This window comes from Phocoena sinus, chromosome 1 (genome assembly GCF_008692025.1).
Source record: "Phocoena sinus isolate mPhoSin1 chromosome 1, mPhoSin1.pri, whole genome shotgun sequence".
NCBI lineage: Eukaryota > Metazoa > Chordata > Mammalia > Artiodactyla > Phocoenidae > Phocoena > Phocoena sinus.
In genome coordinates, this window is record NC_045763.1 from 4,322,783 (window position 1) to 4,341,380 (window position 18,598).

At 55.6% G+C, this 18,598-nt stretch overlaps 1 protein-coding gene across 7 annotated transcripts in view; it reads left to right on the forward strand.

Moving 5' to 3' along the window:
- KCNAB2 (potassium voltage-gated channel subfamily A regulatory beta subunit 2) overlaps nt 1-18,598 on the forward strand; it is a 96,782-nt gene that overhangs the window by 37,950 nt on the left and 40,234 nt on the right. For 3 of the 7 annotated variants that reach the window (XM_032627591.1, XM_032627601.1, XM_032627609.1), the window contains exons 2-4: nt 2,952-3,080; nt 4,302-4,343; nt 13,226-13,469. In XM_032627591.1, coding sequence (XP_032483482.1) covers nt 4,310-4,343; nt 13,226-13,469 — 278 coding nt within the window. In that variant the 5' untranslated portion in view covers nt 2,952-3,080; nt 4,302-4,309. The remainder of the gene's footprint in view (nt 1-2,951; nt 3,081-4,301; nt 4,344-13,225; nt 13,470-18,598) is intronic. The other 4 variants (XM_032627619.1, XM_032627627.1, XM_032627635.1 and 1 more) reach the window with 2 other exon arrangements.

Sequence of the window (18,598 nt, forward strand, 5' to 3'; positions counted from 1 at the left end):
TGGCTATTTCCTTTCCTTTGTTGAGGAAGTTTTCGACTATACTCTCTTCAAATATTTTCTCAGTTCCTTTCTCTCTCTCTTCTCCTTCTGGGACCCCTATAATGTGAATGTTCCTGCATTTAATGTTGTCCCAGAGGTCTCTTAGGCTGTCTTCATTTATTTTCGTTCTTTTTTCTTTATCCTTTTCTGTGGCAGTGATTTCCACCATTCTGTCTTCCAGGTCACTTATCTGTTCTTCTGCCTCAGTTATTCTACTATTGATTCCTTCCGGTGTATTTTTCATTACTGTTATTGTATTGTTCATTCCTGTTTGTTTGTTCTTTAATTTTTCTAGGTGTTTGTTGTTCTTTAATTCTTCTAGGTCTTTGTTAAACATTTCTTGCATCTTCTAGATCTTTGTGATCTTTTTCTGAGGTCCAGGATCATCTTCACTATCATTATTGTGAATTCTTTTTCTGAAAGGTTGCCTATCTCCACTTCATTTAGTTGTTTTTCTGGGGTTATCTTGTTCCTTCATCTGGTACACAGCCCTCTGCCTTTTCATCTTGTCTATCTTTCTCTGATTGGGGTTTTCGTTCCACAGGCTGCAGGCTTGTAGTTCTTCTTGCTTCTGCTGTCTGCCCTCTGGTGGATGAGGCTACCTAAGAGGCTTGTGCAAGTTTCCTGATGGGAGGGATGGGTGGCTAGAGCTGGCTGTTGCTCTGGTGGGCAGAGCTCAGTAAAACTTTAATCTGCTTGTGTGCTAATGGGTAGGGCTGAGTGCCCTCCCTGTTGGTTGTTTGGCCTGAGGCAACCCAGCCCTGGTGTCTGCAGTCTCTTTGTTGGGGCTAATGGCAGACTCTGGGAGGGCTCACACCAAGGAGTACTTCCCAGAACTTCTGCTGCCAGTGTCCTTGTCCCCGCAGTGAGCCACAGCCACCACCCCCACCTCTGCAGGCGACCCTACAACACTAGCAGGCAGGTCTGGTTCAGTCTCTGCTGGGGTCACTGCTCCTTCCCCTGGGTCCCGATACGCACACTACTTGGTGTGTGCCCTCCGAGAGTGGAGTCTCTGTTTCCCCCAGTCCTGTCAAAGTCCTGCAGTCAAATCCTGCTAGCCTTCAAAGTCTGATTCTCTAGGAACTCCTCCTCCATTGCCGGACCCCCAGGTCGGGAAGCCTGACGTGGGGCTCAGAACCTTCACTCCAGTGTGTGGACTTCTGTGGTATAAGTGTTCTCCAGTTTGTGAGTCACCCACCCAGCGGTTATGGGATTTGATCTTACTGTGATTGCGCCCCTCCTACCATCTCACTGTGGCTTCTCCTTTGTCTTTGGATGTGGGGCGTCTTTTCTGGTGAGTTCCAGTGTCTTCCTGTCGATGACTGTTCAGCAGTTAGTTGTGATTCCGGTGCTCTTGCAAGAGGGAGTGAGCGCACGTCCTTCTCCTCCACCATCTTTCCTTCCTTCTGGAGAAGTCGTTTTTGGGGGGGGTTGGCCGCACCGCGTGGCACGCAGGATCTTAGTTCCCTGACCAGGGATCGAACCTGTGCCCCCTGCAGTGGAAGTGCGGAGTCTTAACCACTGGACCGCCAGGGAAGTCCAAGATAGAGGAAGTAGTAATTGATTGTGTGCAGATGGTTCTGCCGCATAAAGAAGGAAGGACTGGTGGGCGAGAGTCCTGTTGCAGGATGCCCTTGAATGGGGGCGAGGCAGAGGGTGTGGGTGCCGTGGGCGTGGCCAGGAGGGAAGCAGAATGTTCCTTGTGCTGATGCTGGGGGATGGGTCTGATGCTGGTGAAATAGGAAGCATCAAGTCGAGAGCTACGGGTAACACGGGAAAGGAAGTGTTCGTGATTTCAGGAGAGAGGTGCTGGGTCGTGTCATCTTGGAGAGTGCGGGAGAGAATGGCCTAGAACAAGGGTTGGCCGACTTTTCCTTTAAAGGGACAGGTAGTAAATATTTTAGGCTTTGCAGGCCAGACGGTCTCCATTGCAACGACCCACCCCATCGTGGTAGCACAAGTGGGCAATTCATAAACAAATGGGCGTGGAGGCAAAACCTCCAAAAAACCTTATTTACAGAAAATTTTGGCCTGCTGGCAGTAGTTTGCCGACTTCTAGTCCCGGAGCTCGGCTTTAGGCCAAGGGTCCTCAAAGTGTGTTCCCTGGACAAGCAACACGGGCGTCACCTGGGGACTCGGGCAGATTAAGTCTGTGATTGGGAATTCTGGACATTAAGCATCCCTAAGTGCCCGAGCTGGGGATTGAGGTGTCACCACACAGCAGCTGGGCCCAGGGAAAGCCAGAGACGAGGGCGAGGGGTGGGGGTGGGCCGCACCCCCAGGAAAGGGCACGTGCATCCCGGCCTGCCCTTGGCTGCCTGTTGCCCATCCCATTAGCCTGTGTGAGGACATCATGCACCCTGCCTTCCCCGGGGCCTCTGGACCAGCATCTGGACTGGCCTTGGGGACAGCTCTGCTCCTAGCGCACAAGGCCTGGCACTCTGCGCATCCTCCCCTCTGTGGTCCTGGTTTCCCGTCCGTGTCCCTCACTTGCCCGGGGGTGCCTCAGGGCAGGAGTCAGGGGTCAGGGAGGTGAGGCATCCAGGATGACCCTGGGTGACCGTGGTACCACTTCCTGGCCTGGGGAAGACAGCCCAGATTCCCAAGTCCACAGACTCCCTCTGCAACCACCATCTCTGCATAGTTTGGGCAACGAGAAAGTGCTCCCAGAACCTCAGAAAAGCAGTCAGGGAGGGGCGGAGTGGGGGCTTGGAAAGAAGGGGTAGAAATCCTTCACAGTCACGGACCCGACCATCAGCCTCACCCGAACCCCCGTGGGCCTGTCTGTCTGTCAGTCTGTTGAGGGATATGCAGATGCTCAAGGAACCAGGCCTTCGGGATCACAGAGCATCCTGGCCACACTGATTGGTCTTTTTTTAACCGCCTACACTCCTTCTTTGCTCTCCCTCCAGGATCTTCCCTCCTTGAAGAAGGGAGTGGGTCGGGACGAGTGAGGCCAGCTCCATGTATCCGGAATCGACCACGGGGTCCCCAGCTCGGCTTTCCCTGCGACAGACTGGCTCCCCGGGCATGATCTACAGGTGACGCCCCCGTGCCACCCCACCAGGCCCTCCCAGGGTCAGTGCTGCCTCTGAGGAGGTCCGCAGGCCAGTCTCCTCCCCTTGGCCCAGAGGAAGGGGCTGAGTGAGCCCACAGGGCTGTCAGGTGCACGCAAGCCAGCATTTTCTCCAAGGAAAGGAGGCTTTTAAGACCAAAATGGGAAAGAAAAAGACCAAGGTTTTCCAGGTGGGATGGAGCCAGGATTAGACCCCTGCCTTGTCCCTGACTCTTCTGAAATATTCCGTGGGCGGTAACAGAGGCCCTTCCCGGTTTCTATCTCTCTCATCCCACACACATTGCAGGTCCTGTGGCCCCTGTGGTCCCACCAGCTCCCCTGACACCCTGAGCAAGGCTCCAAGCCTTACAGGCCTGAGTGGAGCCCGTGGAGGGTGGGGGCAGCCGGGTGCTCGCCGGGCCCCCTTGACCTATTTGTGGAGCCCGCTTCCAGATCCAGCCCTGGGTCTTTCTGTTTGGAAAATAGCCCAGGTTGAACCACAGGGAGGGCATGGGGAAGGCGTGGGGTGGGAGCCACTGGCATCATTGTCACGGAGGACTGGGCGCAAGTGGAACCCTGGGGCCCGCCAGTCCTTGAGCCACTGGACCTTCAGATAACTGTGAGGGCCTGAGCCGCAGCGCGCGTCCATCGAAACCACAGGGAATGGGGGCGTCCCTCCTGCATCCAGGTCCTACAAAGAACCCCATGGTCACGTGCAGACTTCCCAGCGTGTTGGGTGATGGGCATTCCTGGGTTTGAAGGTTTTCAACCGTTGGTCTGAAAAAGCATGTTTCATGAAAACCCAAACAGAGGGACTTCCCTGGCGGTCCAGTGGTTAAGACTCTGCCCTTCCACTGCAGGGGGTGCGGGTTCAATCCCTGGCTGGGGAGCTAAGATGCCACATGCCTGCGCACGCACGTGCCAGGTGGCCAGAAAAGAAAGAAACCCAAACCGAGGCCAGGCACAGAGGAGCCCGGCACCCAAACAAACGGGCCTCCACCTCCCTGTGCCACTGGGTGGTGCTGCCACCGAGACTTGGTACCCAGGCACATCCTCCGACAGCCCCGAGAGGGCGGGGTGGAGCTGGGGCTGCCGGGCGTCACAGATGCTTCCCGGGCTGGCACCTCCTTGTGCGTGGTTGATGCCAACTGTGGCTTCTCTCTCTTCTCTCCCTGTTTCCTTCTCTCTCCTCCATTGCTGTCCGCAGTACTCGGTATGGGAGCCCCAAAAGACAGCTCCAGTTTTACAGGTAACGAGCCCTCCGTTTTCCCTACAACCGGCAAGCAGGGCAGCGGGTGGGAGAGCCGTGCCGTCCAGGCCGGGTGTGCTGGTAATCGATTTCTCGGGCATGAAAACTCCCCCATAAGATCCAGGCTCTGGTCCTCTTCTCGGTGCCACGACACGGCATAGTGATGAAAGACATGAAGTCGGGCTTGTTGTGTGGGCTCATCGTCTAGAATTTGCTTTGATTTGAGCTGAGCTCTCGGCCAGACCGCCTTTCAAAGCTCACCCCTCAGACAGCAGATCGAATGCTTTCCTGTCAACCCAGCTTTGTGTTTCTTAGGTGATCAGAGTGAGAAACGATGCACCCGGCCCAGTGTTCTCCGCTTTTCCCTGAACTTGAGCTGATCTGTAGCCTATGGAGCCCTCTGGGGTGTGCGGCTGCGATAGGACCCAGGCCAGGGTCGGGACGGATGCGCTGGCGTCTTTCTGATGCATTTCCTGTTGGAAATCAGCACAATGTGTCCACTGGGGGAGAGTCTGTCACCAGAGGGACACGGCGCCCAGAGGTCCAGCCCGAGGCACGTCCATCAGCAAAAGCCCCCCAGGCGGGTCCCTTCCTCCTTCTGTGCAGCCTCTTCCTAACCTGTAGGGGTAGGGCGTGCACCACAGACACGCATGCTCTTGAAAATCTCTAACTCTGGGAATTTACGTTGACGTTTTCCTCCATCGAGAACGTGCCAGGCTTACGGAACCCTCAGGGCAGCTCTGCCAGCTTTGGGGCTGGACACTCGGAATGGCTCATGGGGGCAGGGCCCTGGTGTCTGTTGTGCGTCTCGGCCTCCAGGCCTGGGAGGTCTCTCCGTCCAGAACTGGGTCCCCGGCTTGTGCACCCGCAGCGGTGACAGAGCTGTGGGGCCGTTATCGCCGATGCACCAGGGACCTCGCTCGGGCGGTGGGTGCTGGGGTCGGCGCTGGATTTCCATGTGGCTTTTTCCTTCCCACAGCCTCGGCACCTCCGAACATGACCGTGGGCCTGGGTCCTCAGGCTAATTTTGCTACGGCTTCAGTGCCTCCCATGAGGTCTCACCCCTTACCAAGAGCTCTAAAGGGGCGAGCGAATCTTTGATTCTACTGGAATTTTTGCTAGATAAGGTCTTGCTTGAAATAGTTAGGTCTGAGCTCGCAAATGCTTATTGAATGAAGTGTTTATCATCATATACGTATGTATGTGTGTATGCGTGTATATATGTGTATGTATGTGTGTGTGTGTATGTATGTACGACATAATATGCCGGAATGAATGTGTGCCATCCGTCCACAAGGATTCAAACTGAATCCTTGAAACCAAACGTGCACTTGGGCCGGATCCTCAGAGGTCCTGGGCCTGCCTCACTCCTGGAAGGAAAGGAGTGAGCTGAGACATGCAGGCAGAAGAATCCCCGGAACAGGCCAGCCGGCTGAAAGCGCTGGTCCTGTAAGAGGTGCCAAGTAAGTCGCGTCAAAGTGAAAGTGTGCTCCACGTCCCTTGCTGGCCCCCTGGACCCCGTGGATCCACCCTGTGGTCTACGCTCTGTGACCCCTCTGGCTGAGCATCCGGTCCCCGTGAGGTCTTCTTGCCCCGTGGACAGGCCCTGCTGGAGAACTGAATCTCCAGGTCTGAAGACCACCCACCCCCAGCCTCTCAGCTCCACGTTCAATGCCACAGGCTCTGGCTGACCTGCCTTTTGGGGCTCCAGCGTGGTTACTTCCCACAGACACTCGGCATCTTTTGTGGGGCCTCTGGTGATGACCTCTAAGGGGGTGGGGTCTGTGTTCAGCAAACTGGGTGCCACTCCCAGTGGGGGGTCCTCGTCACCCAGGTACTGACACGGCTGTTGGATGGTGATTTAAGTCAGCCAGCAGGGTGGCACCCCCTCCTCCAACAGGGCAAAGGTGTCCAGGGCCCTGCCCTCGAGCAGCTAACAGACGGGTAAGGGAGGGAAGACCCTGTACCTGTCAGCTTTTACACGGGAGGCCGCATAACAAACTACCCCAAGTCTCAGGGGCAGCAACAATAAGCATTGATTCCTTGCTCATATGTCTGTGGGTTGACTGGAGTCAGTTCGTCTAGGCCGGGCTTAGCTGAGTTGGTGTCTGAGCTGCAGGCTGGACACCGGTGTTCACCATCTCTCCGTCCTTCCTAACCAGGGGCCATCCCAGGCCTCTTCTCATGGCACAAGTGCCAGAGAAAACAGCAGCAACACAACTGTCTCTGAAGGCCGACGGTTAGAATTGGTACAGTCACTTCTGCTCATTCTTTTGGCCAAAGCATTCTCATGACCAAGCCCAATGTCAAGGGGAAAATATACCCGCCCCCCGACCCATGGGAGGATTCATGGTCACGTGATGCAGAGAGGGGGAAAAGGATCGGCCACGGTAGTGCAATCTACTCCAAACCCAAATCATTTAACAGTATCTAGGAGGCAAAGTGGGTCATGGAGGGCTTCCCTGGTGGCGCAGTCGTTAAAAATCCACCTGCCAACGCAGGGGACACGGGTTCGAGCCCCGGTCCGGGAAGATCCCACATGCCGCGGAGCGATGAAGCCTGTGCGCCACAACTACTGAGCCTGCGCTCTAGAGCCCACGAGCCACAACTACTGAGCCCACGTGCCACAACTACTGAAGCCCGCACGCCTAGAGCCCATACTGTGTGACAAGAGAAGCCACGACAATGAGAAGCCCACACACCGCAACGAAGAGTAGCCCCCGCTCTCCGAAACTAGAGAAAGCCTGCGCGCAGCAACGGAGACCCAATACAGCCAAAAATAAAATAAATTTTTAAAAAAAATAGTGGGTCATGGGAGAGTCCAGAGAGTGGGTGGCGTTCCGAGGAGGGAGGGGTCACAGCCAGCTGAGAGTCAGGGAAGGCTTCATAGAGCCTTTGGGCTGGACCTTGAAGACTGGACAGAATTCAACAGAACCAGGAAGAACATTCCAGTAGATGCGACAGCCTGAGCACAGCTCGGAGAGGCGCCCTGAGGACAGGAAGTAGCGGCCACACCATCTGGGCCATCAGGGACAGGACAGGATGGAGAGTAAACAGAGGCCAGACTGTAGAGGCAGCTGAGGAGAGAGGGCCAGGAATGCCAAGCAGAGGAGCCTGGACTGCATTCAGTGGGCACTGGGGAGCCATCGAAGGTGTTAGAGCAGGGCAGGGGCCAGGGCTCTGCTGTAGGAAGGAGTGAGACGGGGGATGGAGAGGCTGGACGAGGAGGCCGGAGAGATGGAGAAGGGCCGAACCACAGGAGCCACAGGAAGAGAGAGTGAAGGGTACCAGGAGCCACGTCCATGGGGCTTGGTGTCTGAGGTGCAGGCGCTGAGAGGGACAACGTGATGAGAGGAGAACGGTGCCCCGGGGGAAGGAGCTGAGCCTCTTTCCCAGCACGTCAGGCTGATGACCGCCACCCAGCAATGAGGCCCACTACGGCCACTTCCAGCCAGTGGGTGACACGTGACACGGAACCTGACAGTGGGCTTCAGGCTTTAAGAAAAACCATCCCAGGGACTTCCCTGGTGGTCCAGTGGTGAGGACTCTGCGCTTCCACTTCAGGAGGCATAGGTTCGATCCCCGGTCGGGGAACTAAGACCCTGCAAGGTGCGTGGTGCAGCCAAAATAAATAATTTTTTACAAAAAGAAAAGAAAAGCCATCCCAGGTCCATCACGAAGGCCTTTCCAGATCATCACCTACCGCCAGTTACCTCCGGTTCCATGCCCTCCCCCGGCCTCCCATCTCTTTCTACTCCGGATCTGGTGAAGTGATCCCCCCACCCCTTGTAGCCATCCCCGTTAGCAGGTTTGTCATGGGGTAATCAGCTCAGCCTCCATCCAGAATCCCACAGGCACCGGCACGATTTCTCAGCTAGAGGATAGTGTCATGCTGAGACTTTGGGGGGATCCTAGTATGACACGAAGGGCCCCTGCGGTCATGAACCCGGAACGGGGGCTCAACATAACATCACCCCAGGGCTCAGCCTCAAAGCGTTTTCCAAACCTCAGGTCGGGGCTGTGAGGAAGGGTCTCCATGCCCCCACCTGGAGAGAGAAGCAGTGTGGTGTCCAAATAGCAAACTGCAGGAACCTTCCAGCCATTTATAGGTCCTGGCAGTATAGGGCGTAGAATCTGGGGCACATCCCGGTGGAAGGGAGGTGGGGCATCCGTCTGCGTGTGCTGAGGGCGCGTCTTGCCAGACCTCAACCCCTTCACTGTGGGCGGTGGTCACGTGCCGTGGGGCCCCGGGCTCCCCTGCTTGCAGACAGTTAAGAACAAGGGACGGCAGCCGCAAGCCTGGGTCCCGCGTCCTCAGATACCGGAAAGCACAGCCTGCGCCTCTCCACCTGCGGTTCCCAGGGTCAGGTCTCGAGGCAGGGGGTGTGCGCCCGAGGGGATGGCAGGACCCCAGCCGGTGCCCCCTCCCTGCCAGCACGCAAGAGGCTGCCTTGCCAGGCTGCACCGCAGAACCGCACTTCCCAGGCTTTTAGGGGAAGAGGCACACTCCTGAATAATTCAGCCTCTTTCACTGAGATGCAGACGCCCTAATAGGACTAATGGACTCGCTGCCTCCAAACCCAACCCTTGTGGGACTTATTCACCAATTGCTTCTGACGTTCTGCAGTGACACTCCTTAATGAAAGAGCTGCTGCACCAGCTCCTTAAACGTCTTGTGAACCCTAATAAACTAGACTGTGTCCCTTTTAACCAGCAGACACCAGGGAGGCAGGTGAGTGGTCCCTTCACCCCTTCAGCTCCAGGAGGCAAGTGGCAGATGCCTTCTTGGGTGGGGGGATGCTGCTGGGGAACAAGCATCCCGGGAACAGAAATGACAGAGACAGCTTTTGGGGATGCGTTTGGCTGATCAGAAATTAGACCCTCTATGTGTTTTCAAAGCGGAAAACCTCAAAAAAAAAAAAAAAAAGCCGCAGCCCTAGGTAACCACGGGAGGGAGGAGGGTGGGCGTTCTGCCGCTTGAACCTGCTTGCTTCCCAGCCCCGCGGCTCTCCCGTCCGGGGAGACCTCGGCTGCAGCTGGTACCCTGTCGGGTTCCCCACTAAGATCCAGCATTTTCAAGTTTCCCCCCTCCTGCAGGCAGCAGGAGGCTGGGTGCTGTCTGAAAGGTCTGTTTCGAAACATAGGCCTGAGAGAGCCGGGGGCTGCTTCTTTGGGCCTTGGTTTGCTGATGCTTCGCGAGCAAAAATAATTTTGTTTTTGCCCTGACGCGATGCTGTGCATTTTCGAGCCGCGCTCCGGAATGATTTCGAGCCGCTGCCCTCCATGCTCCCGCTTTAGGAACTTAGGCCGGTTTCTCCGGTGTCGAGACACGTGTCGCCGTCTCAAAGAGACTTTCCGGATTCCTTCCGGATCCCATGTCTCGTGCTTTGGTGGCTTTCAGTAAACAGACCTCAGGTCAGGCATTCCAGGTGGAAGGCTCTTCAGCAAGGTCGCGATTCCCATGGACTTAATGAGGTTAATGTCTCTTTCCATTTTTCCATGTCACGCGGTTCATTCCCATGAATTCCCCAGACCCCCGTCCACAGGAATAGATTTGCAAAAGGCAGGCCCCAGCACAGGGGGGGACCCTGTAGGCTCTGTAATTAGTGATGGCTATTAAAGAGGGCTGATTTTTCCTGAGATGGGGGGGCAGGATGGCAAAGAGGAGCGAGAAGCCAGGTGGCCAAGGCAGAGCCTTCGAGGGGCCCCTCACCCAGGGACCCAGCCCTGCTCGCCTGCAGGGGAATCCGGCTTATTACGCTGTCCTCTCCCGCTGGACAGCACTGGTGACGGTCCGAGTCCCTCTGTGTCCTCCCTCCCCCACCCTCGAGGACCTTAGGAGGATGAACGCCTCCCAGCCCCTTTCTCGCTGTGCTCGGCCCTCCGGTCACAGACCCCCTTGTGGGCGTCAGGTCCTCACCCTCCACCCTAGGTCAGGGGCCACTGTGCTCGCCCACGGCCCACCCCTCCTCCCACGAGTCCCCTGGCCCAAGCCTGCCCTGCGCCACCAGGACCCTCACGTCCAGCAGGAGGCTCTGGGCTCCCTCCATGCGGCTGGTGACCCTGCCCCACCCAGGGGCCCCTCCCAAGGCCGCTATAACTCGAGATGAGGAGAGATCCCAGGCAGGAGGGACCCCAGCCCCACAGAGAGGTGCCCTCCAAGTCCTGGCCGCACCCACTTCACCCATCTCATTAGGGATGTGTGTCTCCGCCAGAGGGGGGGCGATGGCTAACGTCCACATTTCACCCTACACGGCTCCCTCGAATCACTCAGGCCCATGTTCACATGCGACCTCTGGAGAGGCCCCTGCCTGCCCACCCATGTCCCCTCCACCCCATTTTGTGTATTTTGTCCTCATGCCACTTATCATAACTGGTGCCAGGGTGCACACCTCGTGGTTGGTGGCCACCTCCCACACGTGGCATGCTCCCACGGTGAGGCCGCCCCTGTCCAGTTTTCCAGGCCGGTCCCATGCAGCCCGAGGCAGCCTGCACAATAGGCCCCTGCTCATCCCACTTCACAGACGTGGAGACTGAGGCTCGGAGCAGTCCAGATGCCTGCCTGGGTCGCACCAAGTGGGTGACACACCCACTGGACAGGGCTGCCCGTGTCCAGAAGCAGGGCACTCAGCCACACTGTCATTGCAGCTCTGGGGCCAGGGCTAGATTTCCAGAGCCAGATCAGACCAGGATTGCTTTTTGCGGGTAATGTCTTGAAAGCTCTAATGGCTATTGATCTCAGCCTGGCTGGGCCTGGCTGGGAACCGTCACGTCTGAGGTGGGTCCTGCTCTTCGGGAAGCACCCCTGTAACTGCTGCTTGCCCAGCTGTTCTCTCTGAACACGGACCCCCCAGGGAAGCCAGGACTGGCCTGCTTCTGCCCCACACAGGCCACACAGACGCCTTTGAAGCATCTGCCTGACGGGTAGTGGGCAGCGTGCACTTGGAGGGGAGGAGGGAGGGAGGGAGTTGGCGTTGCTACCTGTGGGCAACCATGGTGCCACGTCCAAGGTCAAACCCACCCACCCCCACCGAGCCTGGGCCCCCCCTCTGCTGCCCCAGAATGATTCTCCTGGAAGGTGGGTATTTTCGTGTCCTGCAAAAGCATCCCTCAGAGACCGTAGTCCAAACCCTTGGGGGATGCTAGAGGTTCTGGGCCCCGCTGTGGGTCTGAGATATGGTGATGCAAGTCCTGGTCCAGGAGAAGGCAGCCTGCAGAAAGCCTTGGCCTGAGTCAAGGGGCCAGCCCAGCCCCTCCAGGTGCTGGCGGCACGGCCAGGGAAACACCCAGTTACTACTTTGGTAGCTGAGGGTGCAGCAGTGAAAGTAGATGGAAAAGTCCCCGCCCTCCTGGACCTGACCTTCAGGGGGGTCAGGTGCACCAAACAAGATGACTAGAGAGGACAGAAGCACGTTGTTAGGTGATGATACCTGCCGTGGAGAAAGGGGGATATGAACTGGGAATGGAGAGCTCACCTGAGGAAGGACCAGCCCAGGTGACCCCAACGCCCTCTCCGCCCTAGGGACTCTGCAGCTGCCTCAGCCCCCAGGGCAGCCTGCCCAGCCCTTCCCAGGGATAATGGAACTTGTTTTCCCTTAGGGCAGAGGTGGGGACAATGCTGGTTCCTCCAGTTCTCGGGCTGGGCTCCAGGGTCCAGCTGACCCCAGCTGAAAAGACGCATCTCACCTCGGTGACGGTGACAATTCTGGGGACACGGTGCAGGCATCTGGGCTGGGGCAGAGGCCCTTGGTCAGCTGTGGAGGGCGGGGGGCGGGGGAGCCCCTGGATTATAGAAGAGTCCTGCCCCCTGCGGCCGTGTCCGTGTTGCCCAGTCAAAGCCACTGCAGGATGTGGACGCACAGCTGTGATGCTGGCCCTTCATTGAGCTACTCAGGTGTGTGCGTGAGTTGGCACACGGGCAGCATTCTGTGCACACACGTGTTCCCCTCTCCTTTCCTTTCTTGATGCTGTCTCCCGGGACTCATTGCCTATCGGTCCACGTGGAGACACCTCACGTGGCTGCATAAATTTCCATTCTATGGATGAGCCGTCATTTACATAACCGATTTCCTATTGATGGACGTTTATGGTTTTAGTTTCCAAGTGTAATCATCCTTTCAGATGACGATTTAGCAATGGTTCTTAACAGTTAAGCTTTGCAATTTCCAAACCTGTTCCCTCCGCCGCTTCACTCCCTCCTTAAACGCATCCGCTCAGTATTTCTATTGCAAAAACCCGTGGATTGTGACATAATTACTTTGAGCATGGACCCCAAAGAACTGTGCTGGTGCAATGGCGCTTTCTACAAGCAGAGAATGCACATGTGGATAGCATTTCCCTTTACCAGGCTGTGAACCAACAAATAGGGCCTTCCTGTGGGAGCCATGTACCCTGGCAAAATCACACTGGAGTTTGCTTCAGCGACAGGTGTGCTTATGCTGCTTCCCCGGACGGCCCTGTACTTGGTTTTACCCTGGGAAGCCCTCCAGGGGGTGCTGTGAAGTCTTCCACTCTGGGGGCCGGGCTCTCTGCGTGCTCCCACCCCCTTCGCATTGGGAGCATTTTGGGGGGGGGGGGATCTCCCACCTGGAATGCAGCTTCGCCTGTGCTTGCCTCATGGGTGCAGGGGCAGAGGGGGTGGCTCAGCCAGAGTTCCCGGCCAGTGCAGCTTTGAGGACCAAGAATCTCAAGCCAAGAGGTGTTTACGTTCCAGGGCCGGGCCCTGTCCCCAGGCGCCAAGAGCCCTTGGTGGCCACTCTATCTGGAGGACGTGTCCCTGCCGCAGCCCCTGCCCCAGCCCCAGGGCCAGCGTCCAGCCTGGGCACCGGGGACGGCGGGATGCTCTCTAACCCATCACCACTCGGCGTTTCCCATCCGGACAGCGGCAGCTCCTGGGCCGGGTGGGACCATGTTGTCCATGACGTACAGCGAGAGCCTGAGGAGTGTGGTCGGCAGGTGTCACTCAGACTGGGCCCTGCACCCCGTCCGCCAGGCCAGCACGCTGGAGCTGCAGCAGCTGCGGGAAGTGCGGGCAGCAGCCCAGGCCAGGAACATGGAGAGCTTCCTGCGCATGCACGGCCTCTCCCTGGACAGCTGCACCGCCCGGTGCACCGGCATGAAGTACCGGTAAGGGCTGGGCTGGGCGGGGACAGGAGGAGGTCCCCTGGCCGAGGAGGGGGCCGAGGCAGGGGCTGCGAGAGGGATGCAGCCCAGGAAACGGGGTAATGGCGTCACTGTCAACTGGGGCAAACTCCTTGGGGTTTAAGAATGCTGACCGTGGGACTTCCCTGGCAGTCCAGAGGTTAAGACTCCATGCTTCCACTGCAGGGGGCACGGGTTCCATCCCAGTTCGGGGAACTAAGATCCCACGTGCTGTGTGGCGCAGCCAAAAAGAAAAGAATGGGGCTTCCCTGGTGGCACAGTGGTTGGGAGTCCGCCTGCCGATGCAGGGGACACGGGTTCGTGCCCTGGTCCGGGAGGATCCCACATGCCGCGGAGCGGCTGGGCCCGTGAGCCATGGCCGCTGAGCCTGCGCGTCCGGAGCCTGTGCTCCGCAACGGGAGAGGCCGCCAACAATGAGAGGCCCGCGTACCGAAAAAAAAAAAAAGAAAGAAAAGAATGCCGACCGCATAGGAATGTATAAAAGAGGAAAATGAGAGTCTGCATAGTCCTTTCCTCCAGAGATAAGCTGTGCTGCGTTTGGTGTGTCCTCCATGGGAAAAGAGTATGGTTTCTTGAAAAAACTGCAGCAGGGGTAAACATACTATGTCATTTGTCTTCTTGCCGTGTCATTGGGACACATTAATTATCAGGGGTTGACTAAACACAAATTAGGGGTAATCCCTCAATTCATCGTCTCTACCAACAAATCCATCCTAGCACCAGAAACCCGTGCGAGGTCCTGGGGACCAAGATGTGCTTAAATTGGGCTGTCCTCATGGGAAGTGGCCTCTGAATCGGTTGCTGCAACTACACTTGTAACTGTGACTAGCAAAGGCTGTGGAGTATGTGTCCCTGTGTTCTCGGATGCGGGCCTGGAGGGTTTCTTCTGAACCTCAGAAAGACATTCTGTTTAACTCGCTTGTCACTGAAATCAGCATCTGGGACAGTGCTCTGACCTGCCCACTTTCTCCTCTGAAAGCCTCAGAAAGTGGCCAGAGGAGCCCCAGAGCTGGTGTTTGAGTTGATAAGTTACGTATACGAGGCTTTATTCCTGTGCCTCCCAGGGACGAGTCCTGGCCAGAGCCAGTTGGCCAAAAGGGACCCCACCCCCCCACCTAGTCTATGTACTGTTGCCAGATTTAGCAAATAAAAATATAGAACGCCCAGTTAAATTTGAATTTCAAATAAACAACCAGTTTATGCCATCATCGGGACGTAATACCAGAAGTTATTCGTTATTTATCTCAAGTCCAGATTTAAGTGGGTGTCCTACATGTGATTTGGTTTCCGTCTAACGCAGGCCCCAGGGGTTATCTGACTGCTCTCTGGAGAGAAGAACAGAGACCAGCCCTGTTGCTGTAACATTTTCTCCTGTGGACAAGTGTTTGGATCTTCAGCATGAGACTGTCATTTAAAGATATAAAGCACTTCTGCCCTGAGTCCATTAGATGGCAGGATTCTTAAGGCTTTGCATTATAAATCCAGTTGTAAAGGAAGGACAAAGGGTCAGCTGGTTTGGCCTCGAGGATCTCCTGATTCTGATGGAAATTTCTCAAGAAGGAGATGAGGGTCTGCATTTTTTTCTTTTTCTTTCTTTTTTAAGATTTTTTTGATGTGGACCGTTTTTTAAAGTCTTTATTGAATTTGTTACGGTATCGCTTCTGATTTATGTTTTGATTTTTTTTGGCCTTGAGGCGTGTGGGATCTGAGCTCCCCGACCAGGGATCATACCTGCACCCCCTGCACTGGAAGGCGGATCCTTAACCACTGGACCACCAGGGAAGTCCCTGCATTTTTTCTTTTTTTGGCAAGTCATTGATACTTTTCATTAATTCAGCAAATGTTTACTCAAGATCTATCTACTTGGCTCCAGGCAACAGGCTTGCCAGATGCTGCAGGAACAGGACAGACAAGGTCCCTCCCCACCCCATTGGACATTACATCCTGCTGGGGGATGGCAGAGAAAAAGCAAGTAAATGCCTAAGAGAGTCAGGGAGACCAGGGGCAGCTGAGACCCCAGCCATCTGAAAGGAGGACCAGTTGAAGACATGGAGAAGAACTTTCCAGTCCAAGGGGACAGGGGCACATGTGAGGAGAAGAGGCCCAGGGCCAGAGGGAGGAAGGCAAGTAGAGGTGAGGCGGGGTGGGCAGGGGGGCCGGAGCCCGTCCCCCATCCCAGGGAGACCTCACCTCCCTCAGGTGTGGATACCGTTTGTAATGGAGGGGGCACTGGGGTGAATTTTGTACCCCCACATTTCATCTACCCAGAACCGTAGAATGTGAGGCTATTTGGTAATAGGCTCCGTGCAGTTGTAATTACTTAAGATGAGCTCACACCGGAATAGGGTGGGCCCTAAATCCAGCGCCTGGTGTCCTAATAAGAAGGCCCAGTGAAGACACATAGGGAAGAGGCCCTTTGGTGGTGGAGGCAGCAGTGGGAGGGACGCGGCCACAAGCCAAGGAACCACGGTCACCAGAAGCTGGCGGAGGCCAGGATGGATCCTCCCCTGGAGGCTTCAGAGAGAGCGCAGCCCTGCCCACACCCAGACTGCAGCCTTCTGTCCCCCGGAGCTATGAGAGAGCCAGGTTCTGTTGCTTGAACCCCCCCAGTTCGTGGAACTTTGTCATGGCAGCCCCAGGACCCGAACACAGCCGGGGGGTGTGAGTGCTGGAACAACTCTCTTATTTGCCTGACACCCCAAGGAAAAGGTCTGTGTCCCATCTGAAACATGCTGGACTAACTGTGGGGCTGAAACACCCTGGGGAAACTTGCTTCCCGAGGAGCAGAGTTGACAAGAAAACCACTTGAGCCTTTAGCATTTGATGGGCCAGATGTCGCCCCCGTAGGGCCCGCCCTTTATCTGGTGGATTTCATCTTGCTGCATCCAGGGGTTTCGGTTAACTGGGAAGAGGGCCTCGGAAACCACGACCAAGGGTTATTAAAGATCCCAGATAGATGCCGTTCCGTGGTTAATGTTCCCGGCAGCAGCTGGGCTGGGACTCAGCTAAACCTGGTCTTAACTATTAATATAAAAAAGATAAAGCCTCCAGATAAGTGCTGCTCCGTGGAGCAAGGCGACGATGTACCTCGGGCCCAGACACCATATCAGCCGACCTGAGCCTGCAGCTGGGGGAAAAGGCTTTCTTGTTAACTTTTCCCATTTTTTTTTTTAACTGTCCTCAACTCTTGCTGTTTAAAAAAAAAAAAAAAAAATGCACTGAATTTTTAAATCTACACAGTCCCTGTGTAAGCTCCCCTTCCCGATGTCCACCTGACTATAGTGATGGAGGGTCTGGAGATGTGGCCCGAGACAGGGCAGCAGCTGTGGCCACAGGCCGGCCAGAGGCTGTGACCTGGGCCCAGGCAGTGCCAGCTGGACACTGGGCCTGGTTCAGGTGTGTTCCTTGTCTGCTACCCACGGCATCGGGAATGAACCCAAAGTTCCCACCATGCGCGGCCCTTCCTTCCTCCCGTCCTTCCTTCCTCCCGTCCTTCCTTCCTCCCGTCCTTCCTTCCTTCCTTCCTTCCATATCTCAAACATGCAAGCTCATTGCATCCTCAGGGTCCTTGCACATTCTATTCCCTCCCCTGGAAGGTGTGTCCTCCAGATTTTCACAAGGCTCCAATCATCACATCTTTGGCCTCAAAGAGACTTTCTGCACCACCCAGTCTAAATAAATGCCCAGTGAGTCATCCTCAAGCCCACTGTCCTGTCTCTCTTACCTTGTTTTTGCCCATCTGCACCCCACTGAGAGCACAGCCTCTGTCTGTTCCCAGCACCTAGAACATTTCGAGCCTCTGTAAGTATTGCCTGGGTGGCGTTATGCGGCCTTGGTCTTAACCCACTTTTCAGAATATTCCCCTGTAAAGTATGTCTCCTTCCTGCTGCTTCCTTGGCAGCAGGACTGGAAGCTGTGTCTGAGACTCTCTGATGCAGCCCGGAAGGCGGGGAGCCCCGGGCAATGAGGCTTGGTCGTGAGCTTCTGGTAGGGCGGGCCGTCCTGCGTGCCTGTGGTTTTTGCCTCTAGATCGTAGCCTCGTACCACGAGCCTCCTACAGGAATCACGGGCAGTATTTGATTCGTGCTCAAGTTCATCGAACAGACTCTCCAGTTGCTCATTTATTCACAGGAGGTCAGTCAGGGAAGACTTCCTGGAAGAGCTGGGAACCCAGGTGTGTCTTAAAGGATGGGTGGGAAAAGGAGGAAGAACAGAGTCCAGAGAGGGACAGTGAGTGGAGCAGTGCAGGCGGCCAAGCAGGGGGCCGGTCCACCCTGAGACAGTCCCATATCAGTGTCCTGGGGCTGCCGTAACACAATGCAGTGCCCAGAACAACAGCTGTCTATTCTCTCATGGTCCCGAACCCAGAAGTCTGGACCTGGGGTCAGCAGGGTCACGCTGTCTGAAGGCTGTAGGGAAACATCCTTCCTTGGCTTTCTTTTTCTTTTTTATTTTCCACTGGCGTATAGTTGACTCACAATGTCGTGTTAGTTTCAGATGTAGAGCAAAGTGACTCAGTTATACATCTACTTATATCCACTCTTTTTTAGATTCTTTCCCACGTAGCTCATTACAGAGTATTGAGTAGAGTTCCCTGTGCTATACAGTAGGTCTTTATTAATTATCTATTTTGTATATAGTAGTGTATATATATCAATCCCAATTTATCCCTCCCCCGTCCTTTTCCCCCGGCAACCATAAGTTTGCTTTCTACATCCGTGCCTCCTTGGCTTTCTTTGCCTGTAGACGCATCACTCCAATCTCTGCCTCCATCTTCACATGACTGTTTCCCTCTGTGCATCTCTGTCTGTCTCCAAATCTCCATCTCCTTATAAATACAGCAGTCATTGAATTCAGGGTTCACCCCCAATCCAGCAGGAACTCAATGTTCACGTAATAATATCTGCAAAGATCCTATTTCCAAACAAGGTCACATTCGCAGGTGCTGGGAGTTAGGACTTGAACATGTCTCTTTGGGGTCACATTTCAACCCACAGCGGGTCCCAAGGGCTGACTCAACTCCTGAGTACCCTGCGGGGAATCCTGGCTCCCCCACTGGTACTTGTATGAACTTAGACAAGTCACCTGGCCTC